Source organism: Silurus meridionalis, chromosome 4 (assembly GCF_014805685.1).
Source record: "Silurus meridionalis isolate SWU-2019-XX chromosome 4, ASM1480568v1, whole genome shotgun sequence".
Classification (NCBI taxonomy): domain Eukaryota; kingdom Metazoa; phylum Chordata; class Actinopteri; order Siluriformes; family Siluridae; genus Silurus; species Silurus meridionalis.
The window spans coordinates 11,402,044-11,420,894 of NC_060887.1; the positions used below are offsets into that span (position 1 = coordinate 11,402,044).

The window sequence follows — 18,851 nt, forward strand, 5'->3', positions numbered from 1 at the left end:
GAAGGCCCTGGGTACATAGCACATAAAGGTTGAAATCTGATTGGACAAATAAATCTAATATCCACATACACGTCCTGAAAGCAGTGCACCCAAGAGAAACCGTTTAAAATGAAGAGAATAAACTGTTGGGTATAAATTGATACAATTTCATGGAACAAATATTCAAATTTAGGTTGTAAATGTAGGTCAGTGCTTCTCATAGTGTTAAGGCCAGCAGAGAAGACTTTGCTGGCCCTGACCACCCACCACTGGTTGATAATAATACAAAGTGAAGAAAACCATTGAAGGAGAAGGTGTGAACAAACGTTTGACTGATACTGTACATGTATCTGAGAAACTGAGAATGTATATCCGCGGGGTATCTGAGATCACGAGGTCGGAATGGGGGCGTGGCCTCTGCCTCCGCACAGGTGTGGATGATAATCGGCGGATCCCATGTGCGTTTCGCTTCGAATCCGTAAGGGGGCGGTGCCAACGAGTTTATCAGCACGCCGCTGCCCCGAGCCCGGTCATACCACTCGAGAGTCGGACGGCGGAGGGTCTTCGTGTTTAGTTTGTCTACTTATTTATTTCTATTTATTTAATATTATTTGTTAAAGTTTATTTCCCACTGAAAAATGAGCAGCACCCGGAGCATGTGCACGTTTTCGGAATTCAGAGCAGGAGACCGAGCGGTGAGATAAAGTTCCTTATTTCAGAGAGCGGAAACAGACAGTTACATGTATTTTACTGTGTAATAATAATAATAATATTATTATTATTATTAAATTACTATATTATATTACTGTGTGTGTATATGCTCCAAAGCTGATATAAGACATTTTGGTATTTAGCAAATGGGACGTTCATCTTAATGCATCTCATTGATTCATACCGAAAGTTTGTTTGGTATTTTTTTGAAGAATACACATAAATACAAGTATATCATTATATAACTTTATATACACTCTTCATATAATAATAATAATAAAAATAACAGGACATTTTGTTTCAAATACACTGAAAATGTAATGAAATATTGAACATTTTTCATTGAAACAAAAATCAACCATGTCCATGTGGTTTTCAAAAATCTAGTGGTTTAAAACATTTTTATGATTATGAGGATGCTTTAACATTGTGCTCAGGATTTTTCTTTTCCTCACAATGTCTACTGCCATGAAACAAAGACGTTGGGAAATTCCAGGCATAGTTGAGCAAAGTAAGAAACAGGATGTTGAACAGCTGTACAGGGAAAAGAGCAGAGAGGTGAATTGTGTAAGAAACGGGACGTGGAGGCGACTGAATGAACTGTGTCTCAGTTTTAATATTTTGAATCATTTATGCCATCATTAATCGTTTCCAACTTTCCAAATATCTTGTTTTTTCGTTCGACTGCTCGCTTTTAAAGGATACATTCATCTTCACACTTTTTACGCTTCTTGCAAAACCTATTATTATTATAATTTATTTTTTCCCATGTTTACCATGTACGTACTACGGCAATAGAATAGGCCTTAATGACATGTCTGGATGGCAATTGCTACTGGGACACAGTCTGATCAATCCCGGCTGGGTCGCCTGGACGAGGGTGTCTGATGTTAAAAGGACGTGAAACATTCAGTGACCCCAGGATACATCCCTGATGATGTGTCCCCGTGCGTCTGCATGATGTATTTGACTGCTATGGCAAAGAATAGGTCTTGATCACATGTCTGGATCAAGTCAAGTCAAGTAGGCTTTTATTGTCATTCCAACTATATACAGGAAACAGGGAAACAAAACAATGTTCCAACGGGACTAATCAGGTCCTCCATCAGACAACATAAATAAACAAAACTAACCAGGATTAGGATTTTGACTTTCTAAATCATTTTCTAAATGCTGATTTCTTCGGACAGCTAACTTATTCTTATTCATCTCATGAGTAAGTCAGACAGTTGCACCTCATTGCACAGCCCTATAAGAAAGCTCATTTCTGCATTCTCGTTTTGTAAAAAAAAAAAAAAAAAAAAAGGTGAAAACTTTCACTTACAAGACAAACGTTTGCACTCGTAAACATTAACCCATGACCCGAGTCATTTTCACCTTGTCGATCAGATCAGCACGAGAGTGTCTTATGGCTAATAAGTAACCCGTAACCGTTCGGGTTTACTCTCGCATTCCTGTGTCACCAGGCAACATTGTGCTTTCACCAGATCTATCATACATTATAGAGAGAAGAGAGATTACATGAGTGGACAAACAGTTGCACAAAGAGAGTGTTTGTTCCATGGCTTGCACACTAGCTAGGCTAAAGGTGCTGTATGAGACATTTATTGCATGTTTTATAGCCCTGTTATGATGCACTTCTGTTCTAGAAGCCCAGATTACCCAGTTTGTTGTTTCATGTGGTACGATTTTTGCAATATGATCTATAAAAAATGAGGAAGGATGGTTAAATTCTTACTTTAGTATAATTTCTTTAACCAATTTTAATCGTTGTTCAGGGTATGAAATGTAATGCCCTTCATCCATCTGTGCCTGAGAGATTCTGTTTAGATGTTGTGGAAGAGCTTCACATGCCCATATAAGTCCACCAGGAGCCTTGTGTAGTCACAACAACAGATTAGTCATGATTTAGACCCAGATAAGCCTATAATCACTGATATTACAGTACTCGGTTAATCCACATGTTTTCCAAGGAATCATTATGGGCTGTTTGTGACACACCCAAAATAATATGTATAATATACTCAAAGCATATGCTGTCGTGAGTGACCACTCAAATGGTCTATGCTCAAATTCACATCTAAAGTGTACGTAACTATCAGACATTTAACTAAGCATATGGTCTAGGTTCAAGACCATTAGTCATTATCAGGAGAAAGAATCCAGACATATGGCTGTGCCTCATTTGCAGCCAGTATCTTCAGGTCAGGTACTGTTTAGATTAGATCATGAACGACTGAGTTAAAAAATGACCTCCTGCTGAGATCATGCTCCAGAAATTCTTCAGGCCACACACAGTCTGTTTTCAAACAATTTTTTTTTGCTCTGTTACAGCATCCATGAGGTAAAAATGTAAGAAAACGACATGCATGGCGTTAATATACATTCAGTTGTGCATAGCAGGCTTCTCACTGACTTGTTTGGCTATGTAAAACAGATGGCTGTGAAAAACACGTTTGTTCAGGTTTGTTGAACCGCTGCGTCAGTATTGTTTACTCTCCTCTTTCATCTGTCTGTTTGTACGACATCCAACTCACTCCATCTCACTTGTTTTTGTCACAGCTCCCTTTTTTTGGTATGGTGACTGAAGAAATGGTTCAAACAATTATATGACAGTCATATATATATATATATATATATATATATATATATATATATATATATATATATATATATATATATAAAATTTTACTTTATGACTTGGAACATGTGGTTCATAGCAATATGATCATAAAACATCATTGACTGTGAGGAATGTAGAGCAGTTTGTCTTGCCTCAGGTGGTGAAGATCAGATCAGGAATTGGTGGAATTTGTCAGTCCTCAAAATGTCTTTGGTTATTGTTCCCTCTGTGCTGAACATTTATATATTATCTCATGTATACATTTTTTTTGTTTTTCTTGGTCATTTGGTCCCCTCTTTTTTGCCTTGTTATTACTGTAATTACAGAGTGTACAGAGTCCTAGACTACCTAGAACATCCTAGAAGGTGTTCAGGATAATTCAATCTAATATGAATTGTTAGTTTTCTTAAAGTTAAATGCCATAAGTGCAATTTTGTTTCTGACCTCTACCCCTGATTTTGTGTGTGTGCACGCACTCTGCCTATCTGGAGCACACTGAATGCTTTATACCCAAATCTCCAGTTACGTCCGGGCATCTCATCTGACCTTTAACTGAGAACAATCAATGAATCTCAGGTGTGTGTGTCCAGAGCCTTTCGTCTGAGCTAGTATGAAGTTACGCATTCCACAGTCAGCACACATGCAGTCTCTCCCTCGCTTCTCACTTATTTGACCCGCATTTTGTCTCTCCTTCCTGCCCACGTTTTTCACTCTCCTCTACACTGGCCTTTTCCTGTAAATCAGCCTGTTTACAGCTCCTGGTATACAGAGTGAGAAGAGAGGGGGTGTATGCGAAAAGGATCAGGAGGTGCAGAGCATGAGAAAAACAAGGAAGGACGAGAAGGCTTTTGTTCATACCTGATTTGATTATTTATCCAACTATGGAAAGCAGACATGACACATGCGATCGTGCCGTCATGTGACCAGAGTTGAAATGGAAAGCCAAGTAATTCCTTTAGCTTTCGAAATCCTAATTGAAACTTTTAATACTTTTGCTTTATTAGTCAATATTTATATACACAAGTACACAAGTACACAAGCAAAAGCCACGTGAACACATCAGTGTGTAAACAGTCCCGATGACACAGTTGTTGTTGTATATCAGAATTCCCACTAATAATGTTATAAGGAGCATCATAATCACTGTGAGATAACATTCTTTGTTTGCACTCGCATATGTGTGTGCGTGTGTTTTGTATCATGCCCGGGTTAAGGTGTGGTATTGAACTTGGCAGAGACCTCATTTAAATGCTGCTTTGCCTTGTATGGAAGGCACACATATAAACAGGCGATCAGCAGTCCAGTGTCCCACTTGAAACAGGCCTTAGAGCCGTGTGGATGCAGTGAAGTCACTCAGCTACATGTAAGAGGTTTCATCTATTTAGTTTGCTATAAAATATGAGTTCTTTTGTATATGCGCTGCTTATTTATTTCTTTAGTTATTAAGGTCATAAGCCTGAAGGTGTTGCATCTGATTGTATGTTATGCTCTGTCTCTCTCCTTGTTTTGACTTCATTGTAGACATTGTGGAAATAATCTCATTGTTTTGACTGGGAAGGTGTAGGTGCGGTTTCATGTGGTCCGCCCCAGATTTTGTGTGTCGTTATGGGTATTAGTAAGAGGACACGCCGAAGCCCCGTTCATTTTAACATTACATTCTAGCCAGGTCAGTTTGATCTAACACTGTGACGTTTTTATATAAGACATAACTGTCTGTGTAGTTTGATTTATCGTTTCCATTAGACAAATTTCTGTTGCGACAGTACAGACACTATTAATGGTGTGTGACCATTTTATGTACTTCGTCGCAGAAAATTTTCCTTCCTCAAATCTGTTACAAATCGAGTTACACATCAATCACTGATAAGCCCTTGTTTGAATGTGACGCAGGCACGCTTATTATGTATTCAAGCAAATGTGGAGAGTGTGTGAAACAGTTATACATTTACAAGCTCAATAGGAGAGATAGACCACACAAAGACTGCAATGTGTTTGAGAATTCAGGAGTTCTTTCTTAAATTGTGCCTAGAGAAAATACAGTATATGGACAAAAGTTTTGGACACCTATCCATAAGATTTGTGCGTTTTGAACAGCCTATTCCCCATTTTTCCCCATTTGCTGTTAAAATAATTTTCACTCCTTCGGGAAGATGTTCCACTAGATTTGTGTGTTTGTGGAGAAGTCAGGTACTGATGTAGGCGAGACGAGGAGGTCTGGGGTGCAGTCAGCATTTCAGTTCATCCCAAAGGTGTTCAGTAGGATTGAGGTCAAAACTCAAATGCAGGCCACTCAAGAACCTCCACTTCAACCCATGTAAACCACATGTTCATGGACCTGGATTTGTGCACAGGGTCATTGTCATGCTGGAACAGGTTTTGGTCTCCTAGTTCAAGTGAATGGAATATATAATGCTACCACACATTCAAACACATCTTTTGGGGGGGTGGGTGTCGGCATTTAGATTTTTTTTTGTCATTATTTGTCGTTATTCATCAGCATGTTATTTTAGCTTCTGTTGTAAATTTATCCATCAAGAACCTATTGAATCATTTAATATACAGTGTGTGTGTGTTTGTTTATATATAGATAAGATTCCATGACCATATTTTTTGCAGCTGTTTTGTTGATCGACATTAATGTGCTTAACACATTGTTGTAACATTTTGGTGTGTGCATATCAACGTAGAATTATGATTAATGTTATAAAGTACCGTGTGTGCTTAGATTAAGAGAGTTTATAATAGCCTAATGGCGTGGATGGTACAGTGTGTATTCGCCTGGCCTCTGTGTTCCTTCTTCCTGTATTTGTTGTTTCACTGTGACCCCGTTGTCATGGGGACATTCCATGTCCCTCTGGTGCGCATTGCCCTGTTTGGAGTCTGTGGCGCAATTCGAATGCACATTCAATACGAGAGCGAAGGCACGCAGGGGGAGTTCTGGTATGTTCCAGTAGCTGAGTCCAGCAGTTCAACAGAATGTTCTGTGTACTGGAACAGGAAGATGTATTTCACTTCTTTCTTTCCCTTTCTAATAAGTAAGCACTAGCGTTCTTGTTAGACTTTTAAAGACCACTGATCTCTCTCTCTTTCTCTCTCTCTCTCTCTCTCTCTCTCTCTCTCTCTCTCTCTCTCTCTCTCACTTACTCACACACACACACACACACACACACACAAGACTATTGCTCAGTTTTTCCTCTACGTCTTCAGTCTGTCTACTCATTTCTAACAGTCCTTTTGTTTGTGGGCTTCCCCTCACATTTAGTTTCTTTTTGCCCTTCAGGATGGCTACCGGAGACTCCGTCTGACTCTGCACGACCAAGTCCAGCAGCAGCCCACCATAGGAAAGGTAAGACTCTAATAACTCCAGACTGGACTACTATTATATAAGTATTGTAAGTATTGTAAATGCACGTGTACTGGAAAAATAAATAATGAAAGAACAACTGCTGAGTCTTTCTAGCATGAATTCTGAGTGCTGTGTTTATAATGATTATCCCAGAATTGAACTTTGAGCTTGCTTATAGAATCTATAATATCTGATTTAGTGCTGTGTCATACATTGGATGAAAGCAAATGCTTCTACTGTATGTAACCTCTTGTTATAGTATGGCCAGTTCTCTTGTCAGGTTTTAAACCTTTTTTCTCTCTTAATATCAGTTATCTTTAATTCCCTGTCTTTCCTGGAAAAGCTGCTGTGAAAATGAAAATTGTGTCTGTAAGAGGGGGTTTTATGCAAGACTTTCTTCAAAGGCCTCATTTTTGCATTTACCCAAAATTACTTATCCCCTCCCTGGCTTTCTCTCCATCTAGCTGACTTTTCTCCTTCTCCTCCTCCTCCTCCTCCTCCTCCTCCTCTTCATTGTGTCTTTGCCTTATAGATATTTTTATGTTCAGGGACAGGGACATTGATCTCTTTTCATGATCTAAACCCATGCAAAAGTCTAGATTTATGCATTACTGTTTAGTGGCATTCATAAGGATTTTCTTCTTTCCAGAACGCTTCAGTATAACGTAGTTTTCACAAGCTTTCACAAGTTGAGCAGGGAAAAGAATACACCCCGGGGGTTATACAAACTTTAAAGCTTTAGATGTGACGCATTACATGATGTAGGCTGACTGCTATGAATTTAATGTTAACTCTAATGTTATCTGTCCTCTTTTAACATTCTAGCCGATTGGGAGAGCATTTGCGTTGGTGCAGCCAACTAGCGAGAGGCAGCCTCTGAAGCCCGAGCCCGTCAAAGTCGAGGAGAAGGTTGAGGTCATAAAGGTGAGCCGTGCGGACCAGGATGTTGCATGTAGTCACAAGAGTTGCGATGTACAAAAAGGGCGCGTCGGTTTAAATTCCTACAGGCTCCCTGCTGCTTTCACAACAAACTAGCCGACATAATGCGTTGCTCAAGCAGTGTGACCCAAGGCGTGGTGATGGTTAAGCTTGTGTTTGTGTTTCAGGTGTATCTGCAAGCGCAGAAAAAGGAACAGGACAAGAATCAGCAGAGTCTGAAGATGCTCTCTGATGAGGTTTCACAAATACAAGAGGTCCGTCAGATTGCCTTGTGCATTTACGAGCACTCTAGCGCACGTTCGTGCTTCATTGTGTGTCCCAAGTACTGTGAATCACAAGTACTGTCTTTTCTAGGTGCGATACTGTTTAAAGAGCCTAAGAGAGCAGATGGCAGCAAAAAACAACCACAGAACAGAGCACAAGGCAAGAGAAGCGCGTGTGTGTGTGTGTGTGAATAATTTATATATAAATAATAGTAGGATCAGAAGGGACAACTAGGAACCAGCTCTGAACCAGTTTCTGTCTTCTGTGCTATTAGGTGAAGTTAACTCAGACTGGTGTGAACAGAGGGAATTGTGCTCTGACATCTCTGTCGACACAAAAGATGGAAGACAAACAGGTAAGAGGGTTTTTTTATTTTGCCTGTCATACTTTATACTAGCGGTCTACCCGACAGAGTTTTTTTCCGACATCGATAGCTATCGTACATGCCGATAACCGATTAATCAACCGATTTTTTAAATGGATAGTGAACTGAAAAAATTGTAATAAATAAAAAAAATGGTACTAAATCATGAAAATGTGCTAAATGAAATAAATATGACTGTATTAATTATAGGAATAAATATAATGATATAAATGATCCATTATAATTAATAAATAAAATATAGCGCCTCTAGAGGCTGCTCTCATAATGACATACCTGTAAAAACAGTTTTATGACTTTTTGCCGACAGTTCCAGCAATCAACTATTGGTGCAATAAATCGGTCAACCTCCTTTTTTTACACACATACACATTCATATACACACACAACTTATGTAAGGATGAATGCAGCGGATTTTTCCAAAGCATTTTCGGGTCAGGAGCTTCTTCTTCCTGTTTTTTAAAGTTCAGGCACACCTCAAAAAAGCATTGAGGTACTGGGAACACTTCGGACAGCTCTCTGTTTGTTCCCAAACAAAGTTGTATTTGATCTTCTATTCAACAACCAAACATTGTTGGAACACGGTTGTATAAAACATTTTTGCTATAAAAAAAATATTTATATTCTTTTCACTATTTTCTTTAATACAATGAAATCAGTCAATACAAACTCTAAACCAGGAAGGATTTTGCTGTAGACGCACTCAGCATGGCTTCTGAGTACACACACCGTTTGTCTCTATTGAAACCTATTCACAAACATGTTCGTTACAAAAAAACCTCACATTATCTCCTGCAGCTCTGTGTTTAAAGATGGTGGTTCCTACAAGAACATTTCCACACTCCTCAGTGTTCTCTATTGTTCAGAAACCTTTTGCAGTAAACAGTGTGCTTAACAAAGCTTCTTTTTATCCCTGAGAAGTTTGTGAACAGGCGGGAATAAGTTCCCCCAGAGAGTGTGTGAGTGGGGGGGGGCGGAGAGCGAGAGTGTAGGGTCCAACTGCGACTGAAAAAATGAACGGAAAAAGTCCTGCCCTCACTACTCCCCAGAACTTCAGTCAGAGCCCACACCCTGATGACGTGCGCACACACACGCATATGTACACACACACTTTCCATTCCTCTTCTGGTTTCTCTCGCTGTTCCTCCTTCTCACTTAGAGTCTATAAATATCCCCTAAGGAATGTTTGTTGGTCTCTAGAGTAAGTACAGTACAGTATGGGTTTGGTGTAGTGTGTTGTATAAACAGTTCAAACAGTAGTAGTTTTATAACCAATAAGAAACGTATGTATAGAAATAGTCCAACACAAGCGCCTCCATAATTCAAATCCGGTGCACTCCAATTGCTTACTCTCTTTCTTTCCATCTCCCTCTTTCAGGAGTTTGATGACGAGCAGGAGCGCGAAAGGATGAGGGAAGTCAGCAAGCGGCTGTACGCCCAGCTTCAGGAGGCGGAGACGAGACACCAAGAGGAGAAGGAGAAATTACAGGTGATCTCTCGTGAACGCCTTCTTTCCATTAGTCATCATAGCCGTAAGCATGTACTGTATTGTAACGGATACATTCCTAAGGAACCTGTATGATCTGAAACGGGGGGGTGGATTTTGCACCTTCAACTCATGGCATAGAAAGTGGGGTAAGTCAGGGCATGTTGTTTGGACCAGTGCATCACAATAACTAAATGACGGCTCCTTTTTTTCCTAATGACGTAATGTTGTCTTCTGTGCTAAGGTTTTCTTCCCAAACCGATACTCAGGGTTATACAGGTAACGTCAAAGTGATCATACAGTAATATTATGTACCAAATTTTAGTCTGGTTTCTTCAATTTTATCTTTAAATGTATACATATTAAGTGTAATTAGGAACCTGAACTTGTTTATCCATAAACAAGTGGTGATATTGCAGCATCAAACACACAGCCAAACACAAACCCATTTATTTGTGTAATGTCTCCTGATGTGTGTCATCGCATCCTCTTTGTATTGTTGTAACCTGTTGTAACTCAATGTCGGATATGCACTTCTTCTTAGTCTGTTCAGTCTTGTCGAACCTCAAAACTTATTTCTCTGTCACCCTCAGGCTGAGGCAGGTCAGTACAAAAGGCAGCTGTCTGAGCAAAGCGATCAGCTGAAGGAAGCTCAGGTTAGCGCACAGGAGCAGGACCAGCGAATCCGAGAGCTGCAGCGTCTGATGGGTGGCATGGAGCAGGAGAGCTCGTCCCTCAGGGATGATTTAATGACCAAGGAGTCGGAGCTGCTGCAGCTGCGGGAGCTGAAAGAGGAGGGGCAAGTTGACAGAGAGAGGTGTGTAACCCACCCACTCTTCTAAGTGAAGCATTATTGAGCATTATTTATTCTTAAATGTTATTTGATTTTATTTTACTGTTGCCGATAGACATAAAACTTGTCTAAAGATGAATGAAAGACCACTGTGTCCTGTGTAGATTGGAGGAGTTGGAGAAGGAGAACGCCATCCTTAAGGAGAAGATACACCACCTTGATGATATGCTCAAGAGCCAGCAGAGGAAACTCAGACAGATGATTGAACAGGTACAAAATAACATCTGGATCAACCTTATTTTAAATATTTTGTATTATAATAAATAAAATGTTTTATATATATGTATATATATATATATATATATATATATATATATATATATATATATATATATATATATATATATATATATATAAACATTTGATATAAACTGTTTTTCCCACTCATATAGCTGCAGAACTCGCGGATGGTGATTCAGGAGAGGGACCGTGCCATCAAAGAACTAGAGGAGAAAGTTGCTTTCCTCGAAGCAGAGGTCAGCGCAGACTTTTACCCGCAGATATTTTTGTGCATAATTTCTTGTGCGTATTTAACTCACAAACCGACCACTTGTCCATACAGAACAGAGAACTGCGTGATCAGATGGATTATTTCCTGCACGAAAGGTCAAACTCGGGCCTGTTGTCCGATTCCAATGCTCAGATTGTCTACAGGTAACAGCACACACTCGCACACGCTCACAAAGGAGTTCCGCACCAATACAGTGCATACTAACAGTATTTCGTCTTCCTGTATTCCACAGTAGGCCTCTGAAGCCGTCGACACAAAGTAACAAAAATCTGCCGTTCATCAAAGTCATCGAGATCAAGTCATGAACACTGAAAAGCAGACGGATCTGTACATACTGAAGCACAACAGCCTGTAGCACGACGCCCTTGCTACTAGCGCACTGACTAAAGACTGAAGACTGCAGCTCCACACAATATGCCTTGTCCAACACGTATGGAATACATTTGTTATATATTGTAAATAGATTAGGTTGTCGGTTTCATTGTGTCTGTGAGCATGCATACAGTATACTGACCTTAACTCGGCTGAAGTATGAGTGTCGTGGTGTTGAATATCATTTAGATTTGCTTTTATCCGAAATGAAGAACCAGCGAAGAAAAATTGTGGCACTTTCACTTTCTCTCATTTTTGAATTACTTACGATCATCAAAAGTTCTAGATAGGGAACAGGGAGCTTTACCAGCTTCTTGGTTTAATGAAGGAATTGAGTATTTCAATGGTTTTGAGTCCCACATTTATAATATAAAGGCACAATAATCATCCAAATTACACTCTTGATGTACGACAATTAGAAATCTGCTAAAATATTAACCTGTTTCTAACTTTGTCCTGATCCTCAATAATACACTGAAACATTTGTTTTCACTTAAACACCTATATTTTAGAGAGACACCAATACACCTTGCAGAAACCAGACCCACTGCCCTGTCAGGACAGCCAAAATGAGAATGAAGTAAAAATCCTCATTATGTTCGAGAATTCCATGTATGTAAAACCAATTCGATGTGAAAAACACGCATTTCACTGATATTTTTTATTTTTTACTTTTACATTTACATTTGCGGCATTTAGCAGACGCCCTTATACAGAGCAACGTACAAAAGTGCTTTATGTAAATTTTTTACATAATTTTGTATTTTCTGACTCCAGCATTTTTCTTGCTTCTTGAGTAGTTCTGTACTACTGTCCATTATTTAACTGTGCACTTACCATCTGCTTTTTATTTAATAGAAAAAATATTTTTGTAGTTAAATGTGTGGTTTTTTTTTTAGATGATGTATTAAATGGCTGATATATTTATGTAAGATGAAGTTTTAATAAACTGATCCAAAAGATTTTGTTTAATGCTTCATGTTTTACATATCTGTGGATGTGAGCTTTTGGATTTTGTATGAAAAATACATTCGGATTACACAGTTTTACACAAAATGTTACACCTGATGCTGCAGTGTGTGTGTGTGTGTGTGTGTGTGTGTGTGTTTCCATTTCATTGTGTAATCAGTATGCTTCCTGCTTAGCCCCACCTCTATTTCTCTTTTCTGATTTAAATGTAAGTGTTAGATTTTTTTTTTTGCATGTTTGTCACACTTTTATGTTTTAGATCAAACGAATTAAAATATTAGTAAAAGATAACACAAGGGAACACAACATGCAGTTTTTAAATAAGGGAAAACAAAATCCAAAATTTCATGGTCCTGTGTGAAAAAGTGTTTGCCCTCTAAACCTAATAACTGGTTTGGCCGCCCTTAACAGCAACAACTGCGATCAAGCGTTTTTGATAACTTGCAGTGAGTGTTACAGCGCTATGTGGAGGAATTTTGGTCACTCATCTATGCAGAATTGTTGTAATTCAGCCACACTGGAGGGTTTTGGAGCAGGAACCGCGTTTTTACGGTCATGTCAAAGCATCTCAATAGGATTCAGGTCAGGACTTTGACAAGGCCACTCCAAAGTCTTTGTTTTGTTTTCCTTCAGCCATTCAGAGGTGGACTTGCTGGTGTGTTTTGGATTATTGTCTTGCTGAAGAACCCAAGTTCGCTTTAGCTTGAGGTCACAAACAGATGGCTGGACATTCTCCTTCAGGATTTTTTGGTAAACAGCAGAATTCATTCAAAAATTTTGTCTCGTCAGTCCACAGAGTATTTTCCCAAAAGTTTTGGGGATCATCAAGATTTTTTTCTGGCAAAACTGAGACAAGCTTTTATGTGATTTTTGCTCAGCAGCAGTATTCAACTTGGAACTCTGCCATGCAGACCCAGTCTCTATGGTGAAGTCATGAACACTGATCTTAACTAAGGCAAGTGAGGCCTGCAGTTCTTTGGATGTTGTTGTGGGGTCTTTTGTGACCTCTTGGATGAGTCGTCGCTGTCTTCTTGGGGTAATTTTGGTCGGCCGGCCACTCCTGGGAAGCTTCTCCACTGTTCCATGCTTTTGCTATTTGTGAATAATGGCTCTCACTGTGGTTCACTGGAGTCCCAAAGCTTTAAAAATGGCTTTATAACCTTTTCCAGATTGATAGATCTCAATTACTTTCTTTCTCATTTGTTTCTGAATTTCATTGGATTCCATCATGATGTCTAGCTTTTGAGGATCTTTTGGTTTTAACAGGGGGGGCAAACACTTTTTCACACAGGGACATGTAGTTTTGAATTTTGTTTTCCCTCAATAATAAAAACCTTTATTTAAAAACTGCTTGTTGTTTTCAACACCACTGAATATAATGTGTATATACACACACAACAATCAGGCATAACATTGACATTATAACTTTATGACCAGTGAGTGAATAGCTCTGATTATCTCATACTTTTATCTGTTAGTGGTTTAAATATACAGTATTAGGTAGCAAGTGAACATTTTGTCCTCAAATTTGATGTGTTGAAAGCAGGAAAAATGGGCAAGCGTAATGATTTAAGAGTTTAACAAGGGCCAAATTGTGATGCTTAGACAACTGGGTCAGAGCTTCTCCAAGAGTGCGGTCCGGTCTGCAGTGGTCAAAATCTATCAAAAGTGGTAAAAGGAAGGATCAGTAGTATTCCATAGATTTGATTATTTGTTCCATTCTGACCCAACTGTACAAACCTGATTCCAAAAAAGTTGAGACACTGTACAAATTGTGAATAAAAAGGAATGCAATCATTTACAAATATCATAAACCTATATTTTATTCACAATAGAATATAGATAAAATATCAAATGTTAAAATGAGACATTTTGAAATGTCATGCCGGATATTGGCTCATTTTGGATTTCATGAGAGCTACACATTCCAAAAAAGTTGGGACAGGTAGCAATAAGAGGCCGGAAAAGGTAAATGTACATATAAGAAACAGCTGGAGGACCAATTTGCAACTTATTAGGTCAATTGGCAACATGATTGGGTATAAAAAAAGCCTCTCAGAGTGGCAGTGTCTCTCAGAAGTCAGGGTGGGCAGAGGATCACCAATTCCCCCAATGCTGCAGTAAAACATAGTGAACTGCATCACATACAGGAATGCTACTGTAATGGAGATCACAACATGGGCTCAGGAATACTTTCAGAAAACAATGTCGCCGTGGCCAGCTAAAACTCTTTAGGTCAAAAAAGAAGCCATATCTAAACATGATCCAGAAGACTCAACCGGTTACATTTAGTTTTACTTTTTTATTTATTTTTTGATTAATAGTGCCATCATATTTCTTTAAAAAAGTGTAAGAATTACAGCAGGTACATGCAGTAAAGCTGACAAAATGCAAAGTATATTATTGTGTTGTTTTATTGTCACACCGGTGGAATAATAAATTTGGCTTGTCTGTGGAGTTCCTCATTAGTTGTCATTTGGGAAAAGGGACTTTGTAAACTTTAAGTGTTATAACATGCAATATGGTGGAGCAGTTTTTCCCAGATCAGTCAAGAAAATCATCAAATTCAGTCACACTCCTTTTTGTTGTGTTCTTGCTGTGCTTTTATACAATGATGTGACTGAGAACCCAAAGAAACCTTACAGCCACTAGCTCCCTTTACTTGATTGCATCACAGAAAAAAAGCCTGGTACACTTACTGAACTTACCCGAACAATCACTGTGTCCAGGGCCGCAATTAACAGTTTTAAGGGGGGGTATGCAAGACAGAATTTTCGGCCCCCATATATATATATATATATATATATATATATATATATATATATATATATATATATATATATATATACAATGTTATATTATTAATAATAAAATAATTTTTATTGTTAAAGAAATGTAATAATTTGCTATTGCCTAATATGTTACAGTATAAATGATATAATGAATATAAATGAATATAAATGATTTTCATTTTTTAATAAAACATTTTCAAAAAGACAGATGTATAAAGGAAAAGAAATGTAACACATCAACCGACTAAATCAACCACAACGAGCTTCTAAACACATTAACTTATGCAGTCTGTAGACAAACCTCATGCATTTAATTTTATTCATGAGTAAACACTCTCTAAATAAATAAACATTTTCATCCTATTTTCAGTTTAATTTTTATTTACATGGAATTTATTTTATTTAATCACAGTGTTATTATTTAAAATATGTGTATATCTAATTTTAAACATTTTTAAATTTTACAAATTTTAATTGATGATTGTGGAGCCCCCTAGCGTTCTCTTGGGCCCATATGCCTTGCATACTCTGCACCCGACCCCCTAACGGCGCCCCTGACTGTGTCTCAAGGAAACACTGCCCTCCAGTGGTTATACAGAATTCCTTGCTTGGCTTGTGTTGTTGAAAAGGAATGTGTTTAACTTGACAATAGATAGAACATCCAAACACACACACACACCCACACACACATGATGTGTGGCATGAGGATGAAACCTTCAAGAGTAACCAGATTCAAGAGGAAACCCTCCTATGCCACCATCTGGGTGGCACAGAATGTCCATTCCCTACAATAATGCTGTGAAATATGATTTACACCTGATTTTTGGCTGCTAATTAATATATATATATATATATATATATATATATATATATATATATATATATATATATATATATATATATATGTGCAGCTCATTTAAACCACCTGAAGGTTTCATGTGCTGAGACTTAGGTGTTTTTCCTCTGACCTCTATTTCTTTTGCGTCTCTCATGGGTGGAGCACTGGAGAGGGGGCTTGGGGGAGGAGTTAATGGAGTAGGAGGAGTCAGTGGAGGTGAAAGGAGTCAGTCGGGGTGGGAGGGGTCAGGGGCGTGGTCTGATGTCAAACACCTGTGCGGGATTACCATTAATGAGTGTTCTCTTTAAGAAGTAGCAGAGAGGATAAAAGAGATTGATTGGTGGATGGATGGACGGATGGACGGATGGAAACTTGTCGCCTTCCTCCCATTTTCTGTTCCCTTAGACAAAGCTCTAGACCAGGGGTGGCCAACCCGCGGCTCTGCAAAGAGTTTCTCCAAGTCGGGTTTAATTTATCACCTGAAATCCAAACATCCCGATTGCCATTCTAAATATGAGAAGAACGAGCATCCGAGCATGCGCACTCCGTCTGTAGAGGACGTTTTTGAAAAGGCAGGAAAGTTTTCCAGTGATGGTGCCAAGGCAAAAGGCATAACACAAAAAATTATGGATTTCATTGCCTTTTGAATTGAATTTTCATTTCGGTGCATCCCTAAAATATTTCATGTTTCATGTGTCCCTCTGACACAATTCAGGTTTCTCATGTGGCCCCTTGTAAAATTTAATTGCCCACCCCTGCGGCATATTCATCTCACGCGCATGCGCATTTGACGAAAATACCGTATTGAACTCAAGCGAAGTGAACACGCACATAAAAAAAACACACAAAGTCTGTGTTTTCTACCCTGAAACACGTGAAATCAAAGCATCGATCTGTTCTGACTGACACACACGTGAAAGAATTGCTTCGAGTGGCAACAACGGAATACGAGGCAGATTTGAAGGGGATTGTTCAAGGCAAGGATGCCAAAAGTCCCACTAAGTAACATGCATAGTAAAAGAAAAACGCTATTGTAAATTATTATATTTTTGTTTGTGGACTTGGTTAAACTAAGAGTTTGTGTGTGTGAGACAGTGCACACAATGTTTATTGTTGAAAATGACTGTCCTGTGGTCTTAGAACTGTAGGAGTCAATTTCTGTCATTATGTTGGTGTGTGACATTTTACAATAAATCTGGCTGAGCAGAGGGGTGTGTGTGTGTGTGTGTGTTAGAGGAAGGGATGGGTGATGTTCATGTGTGCCCATGTGTATGATGTGGCTCTTTGCGGTAACACAGTAAAAAATGTGGCTCTCGGTCTCTGACTGGTTGCCCCCCCCTGCTCTAGACTCAAGCTACCCACTAAAATAAAACCATTTACCCACCACCTCAAAAACTGATATCAGTTTTTCAATTCTTTTATAACTGATTCAAATGTGAACGGGTCCACGTGCACTGGCTTTTGTTTTGTTTGTTAAAATTAAATACAAATGATGAAATTACTGTTTAAAATATAAAACAAACAAAAAAAATCCCCCCCATGTCCATTTGCTTGCCTAGTTGTGTGTTTGTGGTACTGTTGAAGAACCCAAATATCTGATCCTATTCTGCGCCATGTTCCACTAGATCAGGAATAGACAAGCTTTCTTTGGCTCAAGGGCCAGACTGGGTTTTTGTGGCAGAAGGTGGGAGATGAAGAATGAACTAACGTGACGTATGAAACCCATTGGTTTATTCCATATATAAGAAACCTTTATTCCATTTCAGTGTTTTTGCTCAGGCTAATGTTTTGCTGAGTCTGTAAATTGGCTGCTAATCTCTGAGCAGTAATCACCCTTCCTTGCACTGACTGCATGCTGGGTGCAAAAGTGTTCACTTTTCTCGTCTGTGATCAGTTCATTGTTAAAGCAGGGTTCAATGCAATGCCAATTGTGACAAATGGAAGTCCTTTGGGTGCTTCCATGGAACTATCTGGCTTTATTTCTGCTGAATGAAGTATTTTTTGACACCACAAACTGGAACATTGAACTTAATTTTTCTTTTACTTATTTCTTTACTTTGTTATTAAATTTGTTTCTAATAATGATAATTTTGGGCCATATTACTCCTGAAAGAAGATTTTCTTCCTTTAAAAAAAATATAAAAAACAAAGACCAAGAAATACACACTCGCTGGCAGGTTAGAGGTCGAGATCAACATTAAAACTTAATGATTAATAATTGTACTTTTATTCATTATAAAACACCTCATTCATAGTTTCATGCCACCTTAGTTTGCGACTGAGTTGTTTGCGTTTTGTGGCGCTCTTGGGTTTTGAAGCCTGGATGTAAAATAACTTGAAGGCCAACATTCTGGCTTTAGCTTTGAGAAGTTCCCAGGGATCCTATGGCTTTTTAAAAGAAGCAAGAGAGTGACAGGAAATGTCAGTCCCACACATACGCTTTTCACACAGCATCATGCGACGCAGTCTTCGCTTATTGCAACCCCACCCTATGTTCTACTAGTTTGCCTGCCATCTCTGAAGATGCTGCTCTAGTTTCCATTATATTTATTTGTACAAATGGCTCCAAAACGAAGGCATCAAGCGTAAGTCACATTTTGCTTTTGAATTGCTAATCAAAAAAACGAATGCATGTTGCATACCCGGACCTAAAAACAACACTTACCTGATGCTTCTTTGGAGTGACGCATGAACGCATGTGGATATAAAGTGCTTATGGTTACTGAGGATTTGGGGAGTGTGTGTGTGTGTGCACATTCTGCAAACTTCACAGCTCCATCACAAAA

At 38.7% G+C, this 18,851-nt stretch overlaps 1 protein-coding gene across 1 annotated transcript; it reads left to right on the top strand.

The window, feature by feature from the left end:
* The first annotated feature begins 507 nt into the window (after nt 1-507).
* On the top strand, nt 508-12,428 carry tuft1a (tuftelin 1a). The gene is made up of 12 exons (XM_046847794.1): nt 508-674; nt 6,594-6,659; nt 7,485-7,583; nt 7,766-7,852; nt 7,953-8,021; nt 8,137-8,217; nt 9,623-9,733; nt 10,324-10,547; nt 10,688-10,793; nt 10,976-11,059; nt 11,146-11,237; nt 11,327-12,428. The coding sequence occupies exons 1-12, from the start codon at nt 618-620 to the stop codon at nt 11,397-11,399; spliced, it is 1,149 nt and encodes a 382-aa protein (XP_046703750.1). The 5' UTR covers nt 508-617; the 3' UTR covers nt 11,400-12,428.
* Nucleotides 12,429-18,851: the final 6,423 nt, after the last annotated feature.